This window comes from Moschus berezovskii, chromosome 1 (genome assembly GCF_049115385.1).
Source record: "Moschus berezovskii isolate FMDL1 chromosome 1, NW_MosBer_1.0, whole genome shotgun sequence".
Taxonomy (NCBI): Eukaryota; Metazoa; Chordata; class Mammalia; order Artiodactyla; family Moschidae; genus Moschus; species Moschus berezovskii.
The window spans coordinates 7,290,225-7,312,473 of NC_142460.1; the positions used below are offsets into that span (position 1 = coordinate 7,290,225).

Sequence of the window (22,249 nt, forward strand, 5' to 3'; positions counted from 1 at the left end):
CTGAGGGACAGAAGGAAAAGCAGTGTCTCTTCTAGTTTTTCTGAAAACTGGAACATGCATTCTTCTCATGATCAACACTATATAAACCTGGAACTGGGGCATTTGGAAAAGAACAGCAAGCGGTGAAAGATTCAAGGGAGCCCATTAAAATCATGGCTGTGGACGAACAGAGAGAAATATACACTACCATCTGGCCTCCCTGGCGTCTCAGAAAGTGAAGAATCCGCCTGCAGTGCGGGAGACCCGGGTTCAATCCCTGGGCTGGGAAGATCCTCTGGAGAAGGAAATGGCAACCCCCTCCAGTACTCTTGCCTGGGAAATCCCGTGGACGGGGGAGCCTGGTGGGCTACAGTCCATGAGGTCGCAGAGTCGGACACGACTGTGAGACTACCACTTCACTTCACTTCACCATGTATACAATAGAGAGCCGGTGGGAGTTTGCTGTGTGACTCAGGGAGCCCAAACTGGGGCTCTGTGACAACCTAGAGGGGTGGATGGGGTGGGAGGGGGGAGGGAGGTTCAGGAGGGAGGGGACACATGCACACCTGTGGCTGATTCATGCTGCTGCATGGCAGAAACCAGCCCAATACTGTAAGGCAATTATCCTTCAATTAAAAATAAGTAAACTTTTAAAAAACAACTATGAAACTTTGCCTTAGAGATATTTAACCTAATAAATTCTTACTGATGGGGAAAAAAAACAAATTGTGGCTGTGAAGGCTAAAAGGATCTACACTAAATGACCATGGATAGTAATTTTCCAGGTCCCGAATTTTATCACTAGTCAGTCACAGGACCTGGGACAAGTCACTTAACATGGTTGTAGGACCATTTTAGGAAAATCGATGTGCTGAGAACCCAAATACAGTTGCTGCTGAACTTAGGAGGGTACAGTGAGTCATGCTTGAAGCTCCTGTTCTACCTACTGGTCCTAACTACAGGGAGTGGCCTTATTCACCTCCTCAAGAGTGTTGGTGATGGGTGGGAGGTGAGAAAGGGGTTCAAGAGGGAGGGAACATATGTGTTCAGTTCAGTTCAGTCACTCAGTCATGTCCAACTCTTTGCGACCCTATGAACCACAGCATGCCAGGCCTCCCTGTCCATCACCAACTCCCGGAGTGCACCCAAACTCATGTCCATCGAGTCGGTGATGCCATCCAACCATCTCATCCTCTGTTGTCCCCTTCTCCTCCCGCCTTCAATCTTTCCCAGCATCAGGGTCTTTTCAAATAAGTCAGCTCTTCGCATCAGTTGGCCAAAGTACTGGAGTTTCAGCTTCAGCATCAGTCCTTCCAATGAATATTCAGGACTGATCTCCTTTAGGATGGACTGGTTGGATCTCCGTGCAGTCCAAGGGCTTCTCAAGAGTCTTCTCCAACACCACAGTTCAAAAGCATCAATTCTTCATCATTCAACTTTCTTTATAGTCCAACTCTCACATCCATACATGACCACTGGAAAAACCACATGTGTACAAAACATATGTGTACCAATGGCTGATTCACGGTGATGTGAAGCCAACACAATATTGTAAAGCAATTATCCCCCAATTTAAAAAAAAAGTGTTGTATAAATTCAAATAGACAAGTGGGGTTATCTCTCCTTTATGTGACAAGACTTGGGGCCTCACATGTGTATTTAGTTCAGGCTCTGTCGTAAAGTGAAAATTAAAGGAGTTCCATCCATCAGTAGTCTGTGTCTTGGTGTGAAGGAACATACTGGAACTTCTGGCTGCCTCGAACTAGAACCTTCCTATCAGTGGTCTGTGTCCTGATATGAAGGAATGAACTAGAACGTCTAACTCTCTTGAAATCAGATTTTAAGAAGGCATTAGCGCCTGGACGACATCAGAAATATTGAGTACCAGAAGAGCAACCTGGGCATATTCTTTTCATTTGCTTTTTCCAGGGACAGCTGGGGGTTTCTGTTGCCAGCAGAACTCCCGGTCTGATGTTATAAGTCCATGATAAAAAGCCTAGTGCCAGCCTTCAGGCAACTTAAAATCTCTCAATCCCCACTCAAGCCTTAACCAGAAGAAAAATACTGCTCAAATACATTAACCAAAACAATGCACTTGTGGAAAGTTGAAGCCAATCTAAAAAGGCTCGCAAAACTGTCCAGTCCCACATTCCATCAGGTCAGCTGAGGGCTGCCCGCTTCACCCACGACTGAGCCTGGTGCCCACTACCAGCGGTCCCCAACCTTTTTGGCAGCAGGGATCATCTTCATGGAAGACAATTTTTCCAGGGGGTTGGGGGGGAGTAGGGGGCGGTCTGGGGTGATTCAAGCACATTGCATTTATTCTGATTCCATCAGCTCCATCTCAGATCATCAGGCATTAGATCCTGGGGGCTGGGGACCCCTGCCTTAAACCGCCCTGGAGGAGGGAGAAGGGTGACATCCTTTAAGGCATCTGAATCCCACTGTGTGTCCTCTATGTCGTTACCCAAGGGTGTGCCTCTCCTCTCCAGGAAACAAGGTCAGTGCCGGGACGGACGGTCAGCAAGGCGATGGGTCACGTTTCATCCAAGTGACCATGTCACTGCCCGGAGATTACCTCTTGCAGGTGGCAGAAATCAAATGAGCAAGCTCTGTCCTCACCTGGGGCCGGGGCGGGGGGCGACCGTTAATGGTACATGTGCCCCCTGCACTAAGCAAGTACCCCAGCGTGGGTGTTACTGAAGTCCCTGTCACAGGCGGGAGATGTAAAGGAAGAGGGGAGCGCCCCCTAGGAGCGGGCCTCGGGATTGCAGGAGGTGAAGGAAAGCATGGACATTGTGGAGGGCTACTGTCAGTTTCAAGATGAGGTGTTTCTACAATGCAGATGGGTCTTCCCTGGTGGCTCAGAGGGGAAAGAATCTGCCTGCAGTGCGAGAGACCTGGGTTTGATCCCCGGGATCGGGACGATTCCCCTGGAGAAGGGAGTGGCAGCTCACTCCAGTATTCTTGCCTGGAGAATCCCCGTTGACAGAGGAGCCTGGAGGGCTGCAGTCCATGGGGTCACAAAGAGTTACACACGACTTGGCGACTAACATACAAACGGTGGAGACAAGAAGAGAGGCCACGTCTGCCTCTGCAACTCGCTCTGCAAAAAGGCCACCGGGGCACATGCTAGCCACACTCACCTTCATGGTCTTCTGCGGTTTGTGGCCAATGTCTCACCCTCCGGCTGTAATGATCTTACCACAGCAATGGGCCCATTTCAGTAACTTGGCTTTGTCTAAAATTAAGGCATTTAGACCAGACCCAAAGCTTTAGTCAAAGCAATGGTTTTTAAAGTAGTCATGTATGGATATGAGAGTTGAACCATAAAGAAAGCTGAGTGCCAAAGAATTGATGCTTTTGAACTGCAGTGTTGGAGAAGACTCTTGAGAGTCCCCTGGACAGCAAGGAAATGAAACCAGTCCATCCTAAAAGAAATCAGTCCTGAATATTCATTGGAAGGACTGATGCTGAAGCCGAAGGTCCAACACTTTGGCCACCTGATGCAAAGAGCTGACTCACTGGAAAAGACCCTGACACTGGGAAAGATTGAAGGCAGGAGGAGAAGGGGACGACAGAGGATAGGATGGGTGGATGGCATCATCAACTCGATGGAAATGACTTTGAGCAAACTCCAAGAGACAGTAAAGGACAGGGAAGCCTGGCGTGCTGCAGTCCATGGGGTCGCAAAGAGTCGGACATGACTAAGCGGCTAAACAACAACAAAGAGTCAAAACTAACAATGTCCCCGATCACAAACATGGAGAGGGGGCACCATGAGCATCAAGGAGGTGGTGCTGCTAACAACCCCACCACAGAGAAAGGGCTCATCCCAAATGCCAGCAACACCACGGTCAAGAAACTGCTATGAAAGCACAACCGCCTCTGCCACGCTGAGCTCGATAAGGACACAGAAGACTCCAAATCCATTTCACAAGCTCTGCTTGGACAACTTCATGCCAACGTCCTTGTTCATTTAATAATCAAGTGTCTGCCTTAATCCACAGCCTTAAAATTTTTCCGGCATGTCTGGTCAGTAGAGCGGTACACCAAGATTTCCTTTTTCCGTATGACAATGAATGCCCAAGGCATTAACTAGTTCCCTGGCCGTGAGACCACCACCTACTGTGCAGCTGTGGTTTGCCCTTGAAGCCCTCCTCTTACTGGGTTACATCAATGCTCCATTTACTACAAAGATGAAGACTATGAAATTGAACAGGGAAAGAGGAAACTAACCAGCCTGTGCTCACATTTACTGGCTGATCTCGAAGTTATGGTAGTGACACAGGCCTGGGGAGAAAACAGTGACTCTGGCGTGCAGAGAGTGGAAGTCATTTAAAATCAAAAATGACATTCTAATCCTCCGAATCTCATTTTTGAAGCTGCATCATATTGCCTTTTTTTCCTAGGGCAATGCATGCAGTATCAAATTTTATGACAGTGGTGGGGTCAATTTAAATGGTGCAGCAGGCAGATTTGCTATGTAACTCGGAGCAACGGATCGCCACAGTGCCGAATCAATTTTCTAGTACAAGTCTGTGCACCGGGGCGGCAAAATTCACTACTCAAAATTATTGAAATACAGCTCTAGGAAGTCAGGTTTTTAAGTGGATTTTCTGAGAAGGTGCAGTTACTGGCTACCATATTTGCAGAGAAAAAAAAGAGGAGCATTTACTAGGCCTCCAAAAACAAATTCATGGGATTTGCAGCCCACATGAAATCAGATTGGCTTGTACATGTTTATCTGTTCTGATGGTCAGATTTCTTCTTTATATGCATCTATAATCTTCATTATATACATCTGTATACAATTCAAGAAGTAGTACCTTAAGAACAAGTGAGTGAACTTTAGGATAGTAAAGAAATAAGTATCCCCTTGAAGAAAGTTTGATCAGAAAACCCAAGAGATTCAATTCCTAGGAGGGCTAGAGATAGATACAGCCTATGAAATGAAAAGAAGCCACACCAAAAAAGAAGGCAAACAATCCTCTAACTCACTAAAAAGATCCGTATAATAAAACAAAATCTGTTACACTCATCCTGGGTAACATCTACTTAGTTTTCTCATTAGATCACAAAGCCTTAAGGATAAGAGTTCATCTAAACTCTAACAAAAACTTTTGTCCAAAGGTAGTAAAGATCTGCAGTAAATGACCAGGAATTCTGAAGCAGTCTATCCTGCTACCATTTGCTTAAACAAACAAACAAAAAGCTAAAAGGGGAACATGGCGGGGAAAAGACAGCTCTGGAGCCAAAGGCAGCCCCTAAGGATGGGAAGGGAAGTAGAATTTTCCTTTTATCTCTGTTTCCATTTTCTTCTTACTTATGTATTTGTGTGTGTGTGTGTTAAGTCCCTTCAGGCGTGTCTGACTCTTTGCAACCCCATGAACTGCAGCCCACCAGCCGCCCCTGTCCATGGGATTCCCCAAGCAAGAATACTGGAGTGGGCTGCCGTTTCCTTCTCCTGGGGGCTCTCCCCCACTCAGGGATCAAACCCGGGTCTCTTACATCTCCTGCATTGGCAGGCGGGTTCTTTACCAATGGCGCCACCACCTGTCATAATTTGCCAAAAATCACTTCAAGATCACTTCACTTATTTGAACTTGTGTTCAGCACTTAGATTTTAAGAGTTACAAATCATAAAGGAACGACGGATTTGAAGGTGGTTTCAACACAGTATCCCAGCAGTTGGTGAGTGTCCAGGCACATCCCTGACATCAACTACAACACACAACATTTTGTAGTTGATAGACACTACTGTTCGGAATCACCACCCCAAGGTGCTCAATTCCCTACATTACAGAACACTTTGCGTTTATTAACTAAAGAGTGTTTTGAAGCAAGAGAGTGAACTAACAGATTTTAGAAAGAGTATAGCCAACCAGAGGAGAAGCGGGCAACAGGATGAGATGGCTGGATGGCATCACTGACTCAAGGGACATGAGTGTGAGCAAACTCCGGGAGATGGTGAAGGACAGGGAAGCCTGGCGTAGCTGCAGTCCATGGGGTCGCAGAGAGTCGGACACGACTGAGCGACTGAACAACATAACCAGGATACAGTTTAAAACAAGCAAGAAGCTTTGGCTAACCCTTGGTTAACCATCAGTCTTTAATTAGGCTTAGCTGGTAAAGAATCTGCCCGCAATGGGGGAGACCTGCGTTCTATCCCTGGATCGGGAAGATCCGCTGAAGAAGAGAAAGGCTAGCCACTCCAGTGCTCTGAGCTGGAGAACCCCACGGACCGTGTCGTCCGTGCGGCTGCAAAGAGGCGGACAGACTGAGCAACTTTCACTTTCACTCTCTCCTCCATCACAAGTGTTTCGGTGAAACAACTCATCAGCGGCAAAAATTCCCTGGACAAGGTCAGAAGTACCCTCCCCACGCGGCACACAGACCCTTTTGTCACCCTTTCAGGAACCTTCAGGAGCATATTCCGTCAAGAGACCCAAAGACCCGGCTGCCAGCCTCCGTACCTGGCAAAGAACAGCTTCTCCTCCGTGAGTCCCGAAAGGCACTTGCACCACCAGCCTGTCCCCGTCCTCACTGTCCAGGTGGCCGTGGAGCTTGCCAGGGCCGAGCGGCTCCCCAGGCCCCTCCTCGTAAACACAGCCGCTGCTCAGGACGCTGAGCCTCACCAGGCTCCCGTCAGCCTTGCAGAAAACCAAGCTCTGGACCGTGTCCTGCAGCGGGGCCTTGCTGGTCACTCGGAAGCCAGGCAGTGTGAAGGACGACGCCAGGGCCAGCACCTTCCCTCCCTGAGAAAGATAGGCCGTGAACCTCTGGGACAGGTCCTCGGGGATGGGCTCCCTGGTGGCGATGACCAGCAGCAGACAGTTGTCTGGCCACGGGTCCCTGAGAGCGCTTTCCGGAGGCAGGTGGTACAGCGTGTAACAGTCCGTGTCCACACAGTCGGCCAGTGCCGATCGGACCTGCTGGAGCCGGTCCTGGCCATCCCGGGAGTCAGGGCCCACGTACAGGAGGATGTTGGGGGCCTTGCCCGTGACGTTGACCCTCCTCTCATCCCTCTCGGGGCGGAGGTCATCGGCGAGGCCCTCCAAACCACCGCTGTAGTCGTACGGGAGATCTGGAATGTTCTCTGCAGAGGCAAACCTGACGGACTCGATGGTGCTGTTCTCAAGCTCCAAACACTCGTGGCAGCTGGACAGATGGAGGGGACAGTGCTCGACGGAGCCCGCGCCTCTGTCATGGTCCACAGCCGGCTCGCCCCCCACAGGGGCCCTGCCTGGCCCCCATGTGGATGCGGAACCTGGAGACCGGGGGTCCTCCCGGTCATGGCTCTCCATAATGTCGGGCTCAGGAGGGTTCCTCTCAACACAAGATTCGGGGTTGGGCTGCAGGAGCTGGGCTGGCGGGTCTGAGGCCTGACCCTTAAGTTCCTTCAGAGCAGAATCCTGCAAGTGGACAGCTAAAGGGAAGAAAAAAGACAATCCATCAACCCTCTTCCTTGTCTCTCAGTGCAAAACCTTGGGGCCTTCTCTGTACCACAAGACCTCCATTCCCCGCAGCTCACATCACTCTTCAACTCCGCAGCCTCGATGGGATGCACATAACAGCTCCCCATCCCCCACCTCCCGGTTAGAAGGGTACCCGACAGTCCCCAGTGAAACTGCAGAATTTCCACACCTTCCCCATACAGATCAGAAAACGTCAGACCCTCGTGTTGACTGGTGAACAGGTGGAGTTTCAGAGAGGTGACTTTGTCCACTTGCTTAGAGATTCAGTTGCGTGGGTGTCGATCTTTTATGAGATAATGATACTAAGAAGCAAGGCGCAGGGCCTCCCTGGTGGCTCAGCAGTAAGGAATCCACCTGCCAATGCAGGAGACTTGGGTTCGATCCCTGGCTCAATCGATCCCCTGGAGAAGGAAATGGTAACCCAACGCAGTTTTGTTGCCTGGATAATCCCAAGGACAGAAGAGTCTTGGCGGGCTACAGCCCATGCGGTGGCAGAGTCGGACATCACTTAGCGACTAAACCACCAGTGTTGCCCTAAAGTCATACCAAACAGGAGTGCTCAATCGTCCTTAAGCTTGTTAACCATGGCATCCTGCCATGATGAACATTTCCCCAAGTTACTTACACACAATCTTCTGGGGTATCAGCCCATTAGCCATCTGGAGTCTATCTTCCAGGAATGCCACCCCTAGCTTGCTGAAGTCATCCACACTTGCTCTGGCGATTAATTGATAAGGATCCCCAGGTCGGCAAGCTAACGGGAAACAGCAGTCAGACCACTGCACAGTCTGAGACAGAGTGGGTGAGAGAAGGCGAAGAAAGGGTGAGATTTTCTTCTTTAAAATAACCCGACACTTTGCTTTTCCCTTCAGCTCCCACCAGTCAGACCCAAAGGGTTACCGGATGTTACATTTTAACATCAAAGTTGTCCTGACCGGAACATTCTCATCTCTCCCTGACAACAGGGCTTACAAAGCTCTAGACACAATGCTCTCATTTCAAAGTATCATTGAGGGCTTCCCTGGTGGCTCACTGTAGAGAATCCACCTGCCAATGCAGGACAAACGGGTTCAATCCCTGGTTCAGAAATATCCCACATGCCAGGGAGCAACTAAGCCGGTGCGCCACAACTACTCAAGTCCGAGGGCCCTAGAGCCTCTGCTCTGCAACAAGAGAAGCCACTGCAATGAGAAACCCACATGCTGCAGCTGAAGAGTAGCCCCCACTTGCCACAACTAGAGAAAAGCCCGCACAGCAACAAAGGCCCAATCCAGGCAAAACTAAGTAAACGAAATTTTAAAAATTCAAGTATTGGACTTCCCTGGTGGTTCAGTGGTTAAGACTGCGCTTCCAATGCAGGGTGGGCTTGATCCCTGGATGGGCAACTAGGATTCCAAATCCTTCAAGTGCAGCCAATAATAATAACAGTAATTGAAGTCATATACTGCTTTTCAAGGGACTAAAGGGGAAAGGGCCACTCCCCAGACACTGGGGAAACCCGCTCTCCAGTAATAGGAAATAGAAGAACACAGGAAGTCCACAGTATCCATGATATAAAGAGATCATATTTACATCATGATACATACATACAAATCATACTAGATTTTCTTAAAAGTCAGATCCAAGACCCAAGGCAACAGAAGTCCCCTGGGAACACGTGAATACTCATGTTCCTGGGCACCACTCTCTGTCTGAGCCGGAAGTGTATCCAGGCTTCCCGGCGATTCCTGAAAGTGAGAGCAGCTGTGACCGACTCTCCGGAGCACGCCCGCCTGGTGCAGTGCACACTTCCACCACAAGGGGGCCAGGGAAAAGGAGAGAAAGGAAAGGGAGACAAAGCTCAGTCCTTAAAGCTTTCCAGTGTTCATCCAAGAACTGGAAACTGCAACAGGCAGAAGGGGAGTTCCCGTGGGGCCGGGAGCCTGGCTAAGGAGTCCAAGGTCTCGGACTGGTTAAAAGCAGCTAATCGTCGCTGTCTGTCCTTAGGTTAAGTCTCAGAACCTCTGAAGTCTCTGCTTATTCATTTATAACACAGGAATAATGGGGGTAACCCATCGTGTTATAGGTCCATTATGCTAATGAGATTAAAAGTTAATGTCATGCCCCCAGTTGAAAGCTTGGGACAGAAAATGTGTGTGTGTGTTAGTCACTTAGTATGTCCGACTCTTTGTGACCCCATGGACTGTAGCCCACCAGACTCCTCTGTCCATGGGATTCTCCAGGCAAGAATACTAGAGTGGGATGCCATTCCTTTCTTCAGGGGATCTTCCCGACCCAGAGACCCAGGTCTCCTGCATTGCAGGCAGATTCTTTACCGTCTGAACCACCAGGGAACAGAAAAAGTGCTCAATTAATGGCAGCTGCTATTACTAGATATTATGAATCTGACTTTAAAAGCAATATTGAATATTTGATTTGTCGTGTGTGCATGCTTAGTCACGTTTGACTCTTTGCCACCCTATGGACTGTAGCCCACCAGGCTCCTCTGTCCATGGGATTCTCCAGGCAAGAATACTGGAATGCATTGCCATTTCCTCTTCCAGGTGATCTTCCTGACTCAGGGATCGAACCTGCATCTCCTGTGTCTCCTGCATTGGCAGGTGAATTCTGTAACACTGAGCCACCTGGGAAGACCCACTGAATACAATGGTCCCTCTCTAAGATACCATGAATAATTTCCCTACTTTCCAAAATCTTCTCAGGAATATCCTGCCCCCTATTCCTGAAAACATTTTTAATGCTGTATAAATAAATTTAAGAATCATCCTAAAAGCACTGGAGAATTGATGAGATAATGAACTTCTGAGCCAAATGCCAGGATAAATCCTGAACCTACAGAGATAAAGGGAATTCCCACAAGTCACTTCTGCCCTGAGTATACTTGCCCATCCAGGAAACTTAGGGTTTAAAAGTCAGGGTCCAAAAGGCATCAAGATAGACATAGAGATCAATGGAATAGAACTGAGAATATAGAAATAGATGTCTATATTTGAAGACAATTGATTTTGGACAAGGTTGCCAGGCAACTCAAGGGGGAAAGAATAATCTTTTCAACAAATGGTGCTGGTAGAACTGGACATCAACATGCAAAGAATGAAGATGGACCCCTACGCCAGACCATGTATCACCAGGTATAAAAATTAACTCACAAGGAATCAAATCCTTAATATAAGAGCTAAAACTCCAAAATGCTTAAAACATAGATGGAAATCATCATGATGTTGAATCAGGCACTGGTTTCTCAGATAAAACACCAAAAAGAACAAGCAACAAAGGAAAAATACATAAACTGGACGTCATCAAAATGTTTGTGCTTCAAAGAACACTTTGTGAAGGGACATTGACAAAATGGGAGAAAATATTTGCAAATCATGTAATCAATCAGTAAGAGATCTGTATCCACAATATATATAAAGAATTCCCACAACTCAACAATAAAAAGACAAACATCTAATTTTTAAAATGGGCAAATAATCTGAATAAACATTTCTCCAAAGAAAATATACAAGTGGCAACAGCACTTGAAAAGATTCTCAAAATCATTTGTCGTTAGGGAGACATAAATCCAAACCACAATGAGGGGCCTGCCTGATGGCTCAGCGGTAAAGAATCTTTCTGCCAATTCAGGAGACTTGCATTCGATCCCTGACCCAGGAAGATACTGCATGCCACAGAGCAATTAAGCCCATGTCACAACTATTGAGCCTGAGCTCTAGAGCGTGTGGTCTGCAACAAAAGAAGCCACTGCAATGAAAACCCAAACGCCACAGTCAGTACCCACCCCCTCCTGCTCACTGCAACTCTCACAGCAAAAAGATCCAGCACAGGCAAAAAATAAAAATAAATAAAATTATTTTTTTAAAAAAAACCACAATGAGATACTTCACCCTCTACTAGGACGGCTACAATTGAAAAGATGGACAGTAACAAATATTGAGGACGTTAAGCAATCAGAACCCTAATACCCTGCTGGCAGAACTGCAAAACAGTATACCTCCCTTAGAAAAGAGTTCATCAACTCCTCAAAAAGTCAAGTACAGAGTTTCCTAATGACCCAGAAATTCCACTCCTAGGAATACACTTAAGAGAACTAAAAACATACGTCTGCACACAAACCTGGACACAAAAGTTCATAACAGCATTATTCATCAAGTCAAAGTGTGGAAACACCCCAAGTGTCTGCCTATATTGTGCTAAGTCTAGGAAGCCAGTTACTAAAAGGTCACATATTGATGATTCTATTCATATAAAAAATCAAAATGGAAAGATCTATAGAGTTAACAAGGAGATTAGTGGTTGCCAGGGACAGAACGCTGGGGAGTGACTGATGGGAATCAGAGGGGAATGCTGACGGGCGTGGAGTTTCTTTTGGGGCATGAAGATGTTCTGGGATCAGTGATGACTGTACAGCTACTAAACGGTAAACAAACACTCTGAAAGGATGAAGTTCATGCTATGGGAATTATATTTCAATTAAAAAAAAACTCTGGAGTCCTCTAAGATCCAACCCTACTCCACAAAATCTTTATTCCTTACTATTCCACTTCTCTCCTTAAAAGAGAATTCATATTAAATTTAACTTTTCTTCTTAGGCAAACAATCATTCTAAAAGATGAGAAACACTGTCTTAGAGGTAAAAATAATAGGCACAAATCTTTCTGATCAACAGGCTGAAACCCACTACTCAGTCTAGAGCATCTGCAGAAAGAGAAACCTCAGAATTCTCTTTTAGCTCTACATGTAGGCTTCCCTCACAACTGCAGGAGGGAAGCCTGGGTGGGGAAGATCCCCTGGAAAAGGAAATGGCAAGCCACTCCAGTTTTCTTCCCATGGCAATCTCATGGAGCCTGGCAGGCTACCGTCTGTGGGGTTGTAAAGACTCGAACACAACTGAGCAACCAAGCACACACACTTGGCTGCCTGCCACCTCCACACAGGTTCGTCTGGAGGGTGGGTCTGACCCACGCAGGCTTCAGTAGAATGCTGCGTTTCAAATACAACACCTTTGATCCCGGATGAAGAGTTGAAGTCTACAATCCAGACAAAGATCTAGCTGATTTCCAGCTCTGAGAATGCTGGAAGGATGTCAGCTCTGGAGAATGAAAAGATAAACGAGCACCTCGGTGAGAGCTGACTTTTCTGATGAGGGTGAATGGGAAACAGGAAAAGGAGCAATGAAACCCCCCTGCAGGAGACTGAAAGCATCTTTGTTCTCAGCATTATATTGCAGAGAATGATGGGAGATGTTCAGCCACTGGAGTCCCAGCCCGGGATTTAGTTGCTGAGATGCTAATGTAGCACCCGGCTACAGGGAGCACCCGCACAGAGCTGGAGCTCAAAGGAGGCCCTTGGTGAAAAAGGAGCCAGCAATCAAATCCTCACCCCTGGAGGAGAGCTGCAGGAGGTAAACAAAGCAAGGGGGAGGACAGGAAATGGCCAGAGAACAATAGACACACTCCTCCCTGATCAAGTTTCTAAACCCAGCCAGCTGTTTCCGCACCTAAATGTGTTTCCTTTTTCTAGGAACCTGGTCCCTGAGCCACAGACCATGCAAACTCCTCCAGCAACACCATGGCCCCATCAGAGCAAAGCCACATGTCACTAAATGCAAACAGTCTGCTTCCCTTTTGCACTTTGAGATGGAGACAAAGAGGCAGAGAAAGAAAAGGGAAGGCAAGCCAAAAGCTTACTCCCAAAGATCAAAGCCAAGGAAGCCCCGGTCAGCCCAAAACAAAGGGATTTCGCCATCCATGCAGAAACCCCTTCCGAAACCCAAGATCGCGACTTGAGGCTACGATGATCACAGCAAAGGCAGGGATGTGTCTTCTCCACTCAGTTCAGTTCAGTCGCTCAGTCGTGTCCGTCTCTCTGCGACCACATGGACCGTGGCACGCCAGTCTTCCCCATCCATCACCAACTCCGGGAGTTCACTCAAACTCACGTCCATTGAGTCAGTGATGCCATCCAGCCATCTCATCCTCTTTCATCCCCTTCTCCTCCCACCTTAAGTCTTTCCCAGCATCAGGGTCTTTTCCAGTGAGTCAGCTCTTCCCATCAGGTGGCCGAAGTATTGGAGTTTCAGCTTCAGCATCAGTCCTTCCAATGAACACCCAGGATTGGTCTCCTTTAGGATGGACTGATTGGTTGGATCTCCTTACAGTCCAAGGGACTCTCAAGAGTCTTCTCCAACACCACAGTTGAAAAGCATCAGTTCTTTGGCTCTCAGCTTTCTTTATAGTTCAACTCTCACATCCATGACCACCGGAAAAACTATAGCTTTGACTAGACGGACCTTTGGTGGCAAAGTAATGTCTCTGCTCCATTCATCTCAACACAAACATGCACATGGAAGGGGATCCTGGGGCCAAGAGCGCTGGGTTAAACCCTCTTCAGTGAACTGCCCTTCCCAAGGCTGCCTGCAGCGGGTGCTGAGCCGAAGCTCTGCAGCTAACGGGAGGATGGGAATCTTAACAACTAGTCAGGTGACGGTTAATCTTATGTGCCAACTGGGCTGGGCCACAGTATCTGGATATTTGGCCAAACATCATTTCAGAGGTGACTGTGAAGATACTTTTCAGACGGGGTCAACATTTTAAATGATTTCACTTCAAGTAAAGTAGATCATCCTCCTGTAACATAGGTGAGCCTTGTCTAATCAGCTGAAGGCCCTACAGAAAAAGACTGCAATTCCCAGAGGAAGAGGGATGCCGCCTCTAGACTGCCTTCAGACTCAAGGTGCAACATCTGTCCTCCAGGAGTTTCCAGCCTCTGGCCTGCCCTGCAGATTTGGGACTCCCCAGATTCCACAACTGAGCTTCTCCAATGGCTCAGTAGTAAAGAATTCACCTGCAATGTAGGAGACATGGGTTCGATCCCTAGGTGGGGAAGATCCCAGGGGAAGGAAATGGCAACCCACTCCAATATTCTTGCCTGGAAAAAAATCCCAAGGACACAGGAGCCTGGCTACAGTCCATGGGGCCGATGTATAAGCACAGACTCGACAATCATGTAAGCCAGTTCCTTAAAAAGATTTATCTTTCTGTCTTTCTCTCCCTTCCCCCACTACTTCTCCGTCTCTCTCCCTCCCTGTGTGTGTTTGTGTGTGTGTAATGTGTGTGCACGTGCACACACACACATACACACACACCCTATTCGGTTTCACGAGAGAACCCGGATAAATACAAGTTACCATTAGTGAGCCTGGGTAAGACCAACGTCACTGCTTCGACACCGCTAATTTTTTGGCTCTCGTTTCTCTTCTCCCAAAGCAGTGTAATTACATGTTAGGTGTTTTAAACATGTAGTAATGAACTGATTGAAAGAGGGCTAGACACAGAACGATGTGAAGATTTGAAACCATGACCATCAGGGGAAGAAACCATGACAGTCAGTAGGAAAGCCTTCCTACTTTCAGTTATTCTCAGTGCCTTTTGGGTTTCGGAACAGAAAGGATTCGGCACTACTACAGAATTCGTTTTCACTCTCTGTTTAACAAGGTACTATGACATATGGCCGGAGAAGGCAATGGCACCCCACTCCAGTACTCTTGCCTGGAGAATCCCATGGACAGAGGAGCCTGGTGGGCTACAGTCCGCGGGGTCGCTAAGAGTTGGACACGACTGAGCGACTTCACTTTCACTTTTCACTTTCATGCATTGGAGAAGGAAATGGCAACCCACTCCAGTGTTCTTGCCTGGAGAATCCCAGGGACAGAGGAGCCTTTTGGGCTGCTGGCTATCGGGTTGCACAGAGTCGGACATGACTGAAGCGACTTGGCAGCAGCAGCAGCATGACGTATACGTATAACAGTATAAGGGATATGGTAAGTCCACCCACAACAAGCAACAGTTGAAATGATAAAGTTACCCTGATGAGACTTAAGGTGGATCTGCAAAACCATAACTGACCAGAAAACTCAGTGAAAAGGGTGGTCTAGGTGTTCTGATTTGCTGAATAACTGAGAGCTAATCAGAAAATAATAGAAATACCCTTGTTGTTATAACTTTTTTTTTTTTGGCCACACCACACAGCATGCAGGATCTCAGTTCCCTCATTAGGGGTTAAACCTAAACCCCATAGTGAAAGGCTAGAGTCTTAACCACTGGACCACCAGGGAAGTCCCTGTCATAACCATTTTCTATTATGTGTGTTATTTAGAAGCCCGACAAGCATGTGAGGCCCAGTGTCTAGAGGGTACTATATTAGCAGCCACAATTATTCACTTTATATCCCTGTCCACCCCCCATGTTGGTAAGCCAACGAAGAACTGAAGTTTTAACAGACATCCCCAGAATGTCTCTTCCACCACGTACCATGAGGCAGATAAACCACTAAGGTCAGCCAGATTCAAGGGAGAGGTATAAAATTCCACCTGTCCGTAAGAGGAAGGAATCTGCAGCCAGCTTAAACCAAATCTACAACATGGGTTTCAGCCAGCTCTCTCACCCCTCCACTCCATGTGGGAATGGCATGTCCTGAGACGGCCGTGCTCTCTCTGCCTGGTCCCTGCACGGGAAAGAAGCGTAGAGCAGACCCAGCTTGAAAGAGAGACCTACTCAGCCTCAAGGGTGACATGAGCAAAAAACGAAGATTTGCTGTTAGAAGCCACCGAAATTCTGAGGTCACTTGTTCACTCCAGCCAAGCTGACTACAACAATGTGCAAAACTGCATTCTTTAAAATAGGGGCTCTACCAGCCCCTCCTGCCATATTCCCCGTCTCCAGGAACGACCCACCGTCCACCCAAAAATCTATCATCATCTCCTAAAAAAGCTCCTAAATCTGTCTCCACACCACTCCTCCCTGCTACCAACACTCTGCAAGGTTCATCTCTCTTCCCACATGGGGTACAATCCATTCCAGGATTGCCTCCCCCAGATCCCGTCTCCAATCTGCCTGCATTATGATCTTTAACGTACGAATCTGCTCATTCTGCTTTAAAAAAGAAAAAGAAATGTTTTAGCCTGCTGTCCACAGGATAAAGTCCAAATTCCCAATTAGTGTATATAAACCTTTATAACCCATGTACCCTATGTATTTGCCATACTACTAAACATTTAATTCTGGTACATAGAAAACCAGAAAAACAAATAGCACGAATCTCATAGATATGTTGTCAGTCACTTTTAAGATGTGATAAAGACAAGAAAAGAAATGCAAAAAAGCAAAATGGCTGTCTGAGGAGGCCTTACAAATAGCTGTGAAAAGAAGAGAAACGAAAAGTAAAGGAGAAAAGGAAAGATATAAGCATCTGAATGCAGAGTTCCAAAGAATAGCAAGGAGAGATAAGAAAGCCTTCCTCAACGATAAATGCAAAGAAATAGAGGAAAACAACAGAATAGGAAAAACAAGAGATCTTTTCAAGAAAATTAGAGATATCAAGGGAACATTTCATGCAAAGATGGGCTCGATAAAGGACAGAAATGGTATGGACCTAACAGAAGCAGAAGATATTAAGAAGAGGTGGCAAGAATACACAGAAGAACTGTACAAAAAAGATCTTCACAACCAAGATAATCACGATGGCGTGATCACTCACCTGGAACCAGACATCTTGGAATGTGAAGTCAAGTGGGCCTTAGAGAGCATCACTACAAACAAACCTAGTGGAGGTGATGGAATTCCAATTGAGCTATTTCAAATCCTGAAAGATGATGCTGTGAAAGTGCTGCACTCAATATGCCAGCAAATTTGGAAAACTCAGCAATGGCCACAGGACTGGAAAAGATCAGTCTTCATTCCAATCCCAAAGAAAGGCAATGCCAAAGAATGCTCAAACTACCGCACAATTGCACTCATCTCACACGCTAGTAAAGTCATGCTCAAAATTCTCCAAGCCAGGCTTCAGCAATATGTGAATCATGAACTTCCAGGTGTTCAAGCAGGTTTTAGAAAAGGCAGAGGAACCAGAGATCAAATTGCCAACATCCGCTGGATTATGGAGAAAGCAAGAGAGTTCCAGAAAAACATCTATTTCTGCTTCATTGACTATGCCAAGGCCTTTGACTGTGTGGATCACAATAAACTGGGGAACATTCTGAAAGAGATGGGAATCCCAGACCACCTGACCTGCCTCTTGAGAAACCTGTATGCAGGTCAGGAAGCAACAGTTAGAACTGGACATGGAACAACAGACTGGTTCCAAATAGGAAAAGGAGTACGTCAAGGTTGTATATTGTCACCCTGCTTATTTAACTTATATGCAGAGTACATCATGAGGAACGCTGGGCTGGAAGAAGCACAAGCTGGAATCAAGATTGCCGGGAGAAATATCAATAACCTCAGATATGCAGATGACACCACCCTTATGGCAGAAAGTGAAGAGGAACTCAAAGGCCTACTGATGAAAGTGAAAGAGGAGAGTGAAAAGATTGGCTTGAAGCTTAACATTCAGAAAACGAAGATCACGGCATCTGGTCCCATCACTTCATGGGAAATAGATGGGGAAACAGTGGAAACAGTGTCCGACTTTATTTTTTTGGGCTCCAAAATCACTGCGGATGCTGATTGCAGCCATGAAATTAAAAGACGCTTACTCCTTGGAAGGAAAGCTATGGCCAGCCTAGATAGCATATTAAAAAGCAGAGACATTACTTTGCCAACAAAGGTCCGTCTAGTCAAGGCTATGGTTTTTCCCATGGTCATGTATGGATGTGAGAGCTGGACTGTGAAGAAAGCTGATTGCCGAAGAATTGATGCTTTTGAACTGTGGTGCTGGAGAAGACTCTTGAGAGTCCCTTGGAGTGCAAGGAGATCCAACCAGTCCATTCTAAAGGAGATCAGTCCTGGGTGTTCATTGGAAGGACTGATGCTAAAGCTGAAACTCCAATACTTTGGCCACCTCATGCGACGAGTTGACTCACTGGAAAAGACTCTGATGCTGGGAGCAATTGGGGGTAGGAGGAGATGGGGATGACAGAGAATGAGGTGGCTGGATGGCATCACCGACTCGATGGACATGAGTTTGAGTGAACTCCGGGAGTTGGTGATGGACAGAGAGGCCTGGCGTGCTGTGATTCACGGGGTCGCTAGGAGTCGGACCGACTGAGCGAATGAACTGAAAGACAAGCAAGACAAAAGGAACATACGTGTAATAAACACTGATAAGAAGAACAAAACAGAAGACAGTATTGCTCCCAGGCAGAAAATCAAGGATGGACCAGGTAAATCCTAGATAATAGTAAGACACGGACCTGCCACCTCCCAACTGACCACCTCCCAGTTAAAAAGCGAAGTTGTGGCTACCTCACTTCAGTCATGACCAACTCTTCATGACCCCATGGACTGTAGTCCGCCAGGCTCCTCTAGGGATTCTCTAGGCAAGAATGCTGGAGTGGGTTGCCATGCCATCCTCCAGGGGATCTTCCCAACCCAGGGATCGAACCCAGGTCTCCTGCATTGCAGGAAGATTCTTTACCATCTAAGCCACCAAGGAAGCCCCAGTTGAGTTATGTCATCCCTAAATCAGCCACCCATTAGGGTTCCATGCATATTCTGCCTAGAAACAGGTAGAACACACAGCTTCTCTGCAGGTCACTGGTAAGCTGCAGCTCCTCCAGACACCCTGACGTCCTGTATCTCCCCAACAGAGCACATGTGTGCTGGCCACAGTCAGCCTCCACCCGCAGAGTCCCTGTGGCCGTATCCTCAGAGGGCAGCCGACGCAGCAGACAGCAGCAGGATGTGTGAACCCTGCCCAGCTCAGGATTCAGGCGTGCAGTCCTTCCACCCCTCAGGAGCCCCATTCCAAGTGTCAACAGAACCCATAACTGTTTCTTGCTTATATTTTGAATTGATTGAATAGACTGTGCAATTTGAGCATCTTAACTTGGTCTGAGAGCCTCTCTATTCTATTACCATTGGGTAATGTGACCATTTGGTGAAGTTGGTAATGTTTGGTAATGTTCTGGAAAGCTATCACTGGTAATGTTGATTGGTAATGTTCTGGGAAGCTATCACTGCACCAACGTAATTTGATGCACCACAGGGTCACAAAACTTTGGACATGACTTAGCAACTAAACTACAATACTCCAGCCACATCTTTCTCCTCTGGCCTTCCCCTGAGCCACTTCGCCAACTCATGTTAATCAAACTCCAACTGGGACTTCCCTTCTGGTCCAAGGGTTTAAGACTGCCTTCCAGAGCAGGGGACCTGGGCTCGACGTTGTCGGGAAACTATTAATAAGATCCCTTGTGCCACAAGAGCTTCCCTGGTGGCTCAGCTGATAACGAACCCACCTGCAATGCAAAAGACCCTGGTTCAATCCTTGGGTCAAGACAATCCCCTGGAGAAAGGATAGGCTAACCACTCCAGTATTCTTGGGCTACCCAGGTGGTCCAGATGGTAAAGAATCAGCCTGCAATGCAGGAGACCTGGGCTCGCTCCCTGGGTTGGGAAGATCCCCTGGAGAAGGGAACAGCCACCTACAGCAGTAGTCTTACCTGGAGAATTCCATGGACAGAGGAGCCTGGCAGGAAATAGTCCATGGGGTCTCAAAGAGTCAGACATGACTGAGCGACTTTCACTTCACTTTGTGCCATGAAGCAACTAAGCTTATGCACTGCAATGAAGAGCGAATGCAGCCAAAAACAAATTAAAAAATTTTTTAATTAGACTCCAATTGTCCCCAGGTACAAACGCTCTGTGTGCTTCTGCACTTGCCTAGGAAGCCTTTTCCTCCTTCTTCACCTAATTCCTAATTTTCCTTAAAACCTCAGCTGTTGCCCCCACCCTGAAAGTCCTTCCTGACATCACCCTATCTGGTTATGTTCACCATCTCCCCCTGTACTTGCTTTCCCAGAGCACTTATCACAATGAACTTTAATCGTTCATTTACTTAGCTGTCTTCTCCCCCCACACTGTGAGTTCCTTAAGATCAGTGTGACTGTCATCTCTGAATGCATTTTCTTCCTTTAAGTCTTTATTGAATTTGTTACAATATTGCTTCTGTTTTACATTTTAGTTTTTTGGCCACAAGGCACAGGAGATCTTAGCTCCCAGACCAGGGATTGAACCCACACTCCCTTCATTGCAAGGCAAAGTCTTAACCACTGGGCTACCAGGAAAGTCCCTCTGAATGTGCCTTTCATCTTCAAATGATATACATCGAGCCCTAGAACATCATCTGACACATAGCAGGCACTCAATAGCACTTGGATGGATGGATGGATGGATGGATGAAGGCCTTTATAGAATGCAAAGAACATGAGTGAATTTTCTGCAACAAAAAAACTGTGTAAGTTCTTTGGGTCATCAACTCTTGTTAAACAGGACTGCTAACGTAAACACAGAAGACACTGAAAATTGAGCTGAATCTGCCGTGACCCATTGGTATCTCTTATGGCACCTACGAAATAACTAGGACTGCTGTTCAATAAATATCTGTTAGTGAAAGAATGACTAAGTGAAAATACGAATGTGTGAATGCTACAGCTTTTAAACCGAATTCCTGAAATTCATTTATTTGTTGTCAGTGGGTCTGTAGAATGACCACAAAGGAGATACTCAAAATCCGAAAAGATGTCATTTTCAACAGCTGTAGTGAACAACTAGGGAAGGACAAGAGGAGTGGTACTCTCCTAAAAATGGGAAAGAATTTTATCAAGTTCAAAAGTCTTTCCTCAATAACATATTTGCTATTAAATATCATAGGAGTCTATCACATTCAAATGACTTGAGAGTTAGGTGAAATACATGGATTCATGAACGCCCCCAAGCTGCAAAATCCCATTAAGCAATAAACCTGAATGGGAAGAACAGACTTAGAAGACAGACACCTGCAACATCGACTCCTTTTTTAAGATTCAAAGCCCAGTTTACAAAACAGAGCTGCGTAAGTTCTTCGGTCGTCGACTCTCGGGTCATCTGTGGAATAAACAGCCACCATGGTCCAAAATACGGCTCTGGACAGCGCTAGCTCCTGGTTGCAAAATCCACTAAACTCTCTGATCACAAATAAGATGACTTAACTGGAGAGTACCCTTGGTGGATAGGCATCCTTTTGCCCACAGAATTAAGTAACCACCAGGACAGTCCAGTGTTGGTCCAGTAGTTAAGAATCCGCCTGCCAATACAGAGGGCACAAGCTTGATTCTTGGTCTGGGAACTAAGATTCCACATGCTGCAGGGCAGCTAAGCCTGTACACCCCACAACTACTGAGCCCAAGCACCCTAGAACCCACGCTCCACAACAAGAGAAGCCACCTCAATGAGAAGTCCTTGCCCCCCGCCACCCCCACCCCCGCGGCTAGAAAGTAGCTCCCACTCACTGCAACTGGAGAAAAGCTCAAGCACAGCCAAAAGGATATAATTAATTTAAAGCTCTGTAGGTGATTTAAGGAGGAGGGCATGACAACCACACCAGTATTCTTGCCTGGAGAATCCCCATGGACTGAGGAGCCTGGTGGGCTACAGTCCATGGGGCTGCAAAGAGTCGGACATTGACTGAACAACTAAACTCAGCACAGGTGATTTAAAAAAAAGAAAAAGAATTAAGTGACAGCCCCGAGGAGAGATCTTAAATCGCCCTTGGAAGGTAAACTAAATGAGAGAGCTGCGGCAGAAATGTTAATCATCTCCCAGCATCTAGTCTTTCTTTCTCCCTTGTAGTAACAGAATTCTAGGTCTTCATGGAATCCATGGCTGCCCAGCTGCGGACTGCATTTCTCCACCTCCCTGCAGCTGACAGACATGTGATATGAAGCTCCTGGATCACAGCCTCAAAGAGGAAGCGCATCGGTGCCCACCTTCCCTGTCTTTCCCTATTCTGAGGGCTGGAATGCAGATCAGATT

At 46.9% G+C, this 22,249-nt stretch overlaps 1 protein-coding gene across 5 annotated transcripts in view; it reads right to left on the reverse strand.

Moving 5' to 3' along the window:
* HLCS (holocarboxylase synthetase) overlaps window positions 1-22,249 on the reverse strand; it is a 212,656-nt gene that overhangs the window by 174,953 nt on the left and 15,454 nt on the right. For 3 of the 5 annotated variants that reach the window (XM_088835039.1, XM_055416228.2, XM_088835032.1), the window contains 2 exons: window positions 8,083-8,245; window positions 6,456-7,408 (listed from right to left, as the gene is read on the reverse strand). In XM_088835039.1, the coding sequence (XP_088691165.1) occupies window positions 6,456-7,408; window positions 8,083-8,245 (1,116 nt within the window). Of the gene's footprint in view, window positions 1-6,455; window positions 7,409-8,082; window positions 8,246-18,049; window positions 18,291-19,899; window positions 20,019-22,249 lie in introns of those variants that run through there. The other 2 variants (XM_055416230.2, XM_055416227.2) reach the window with 2 other exon arrangements.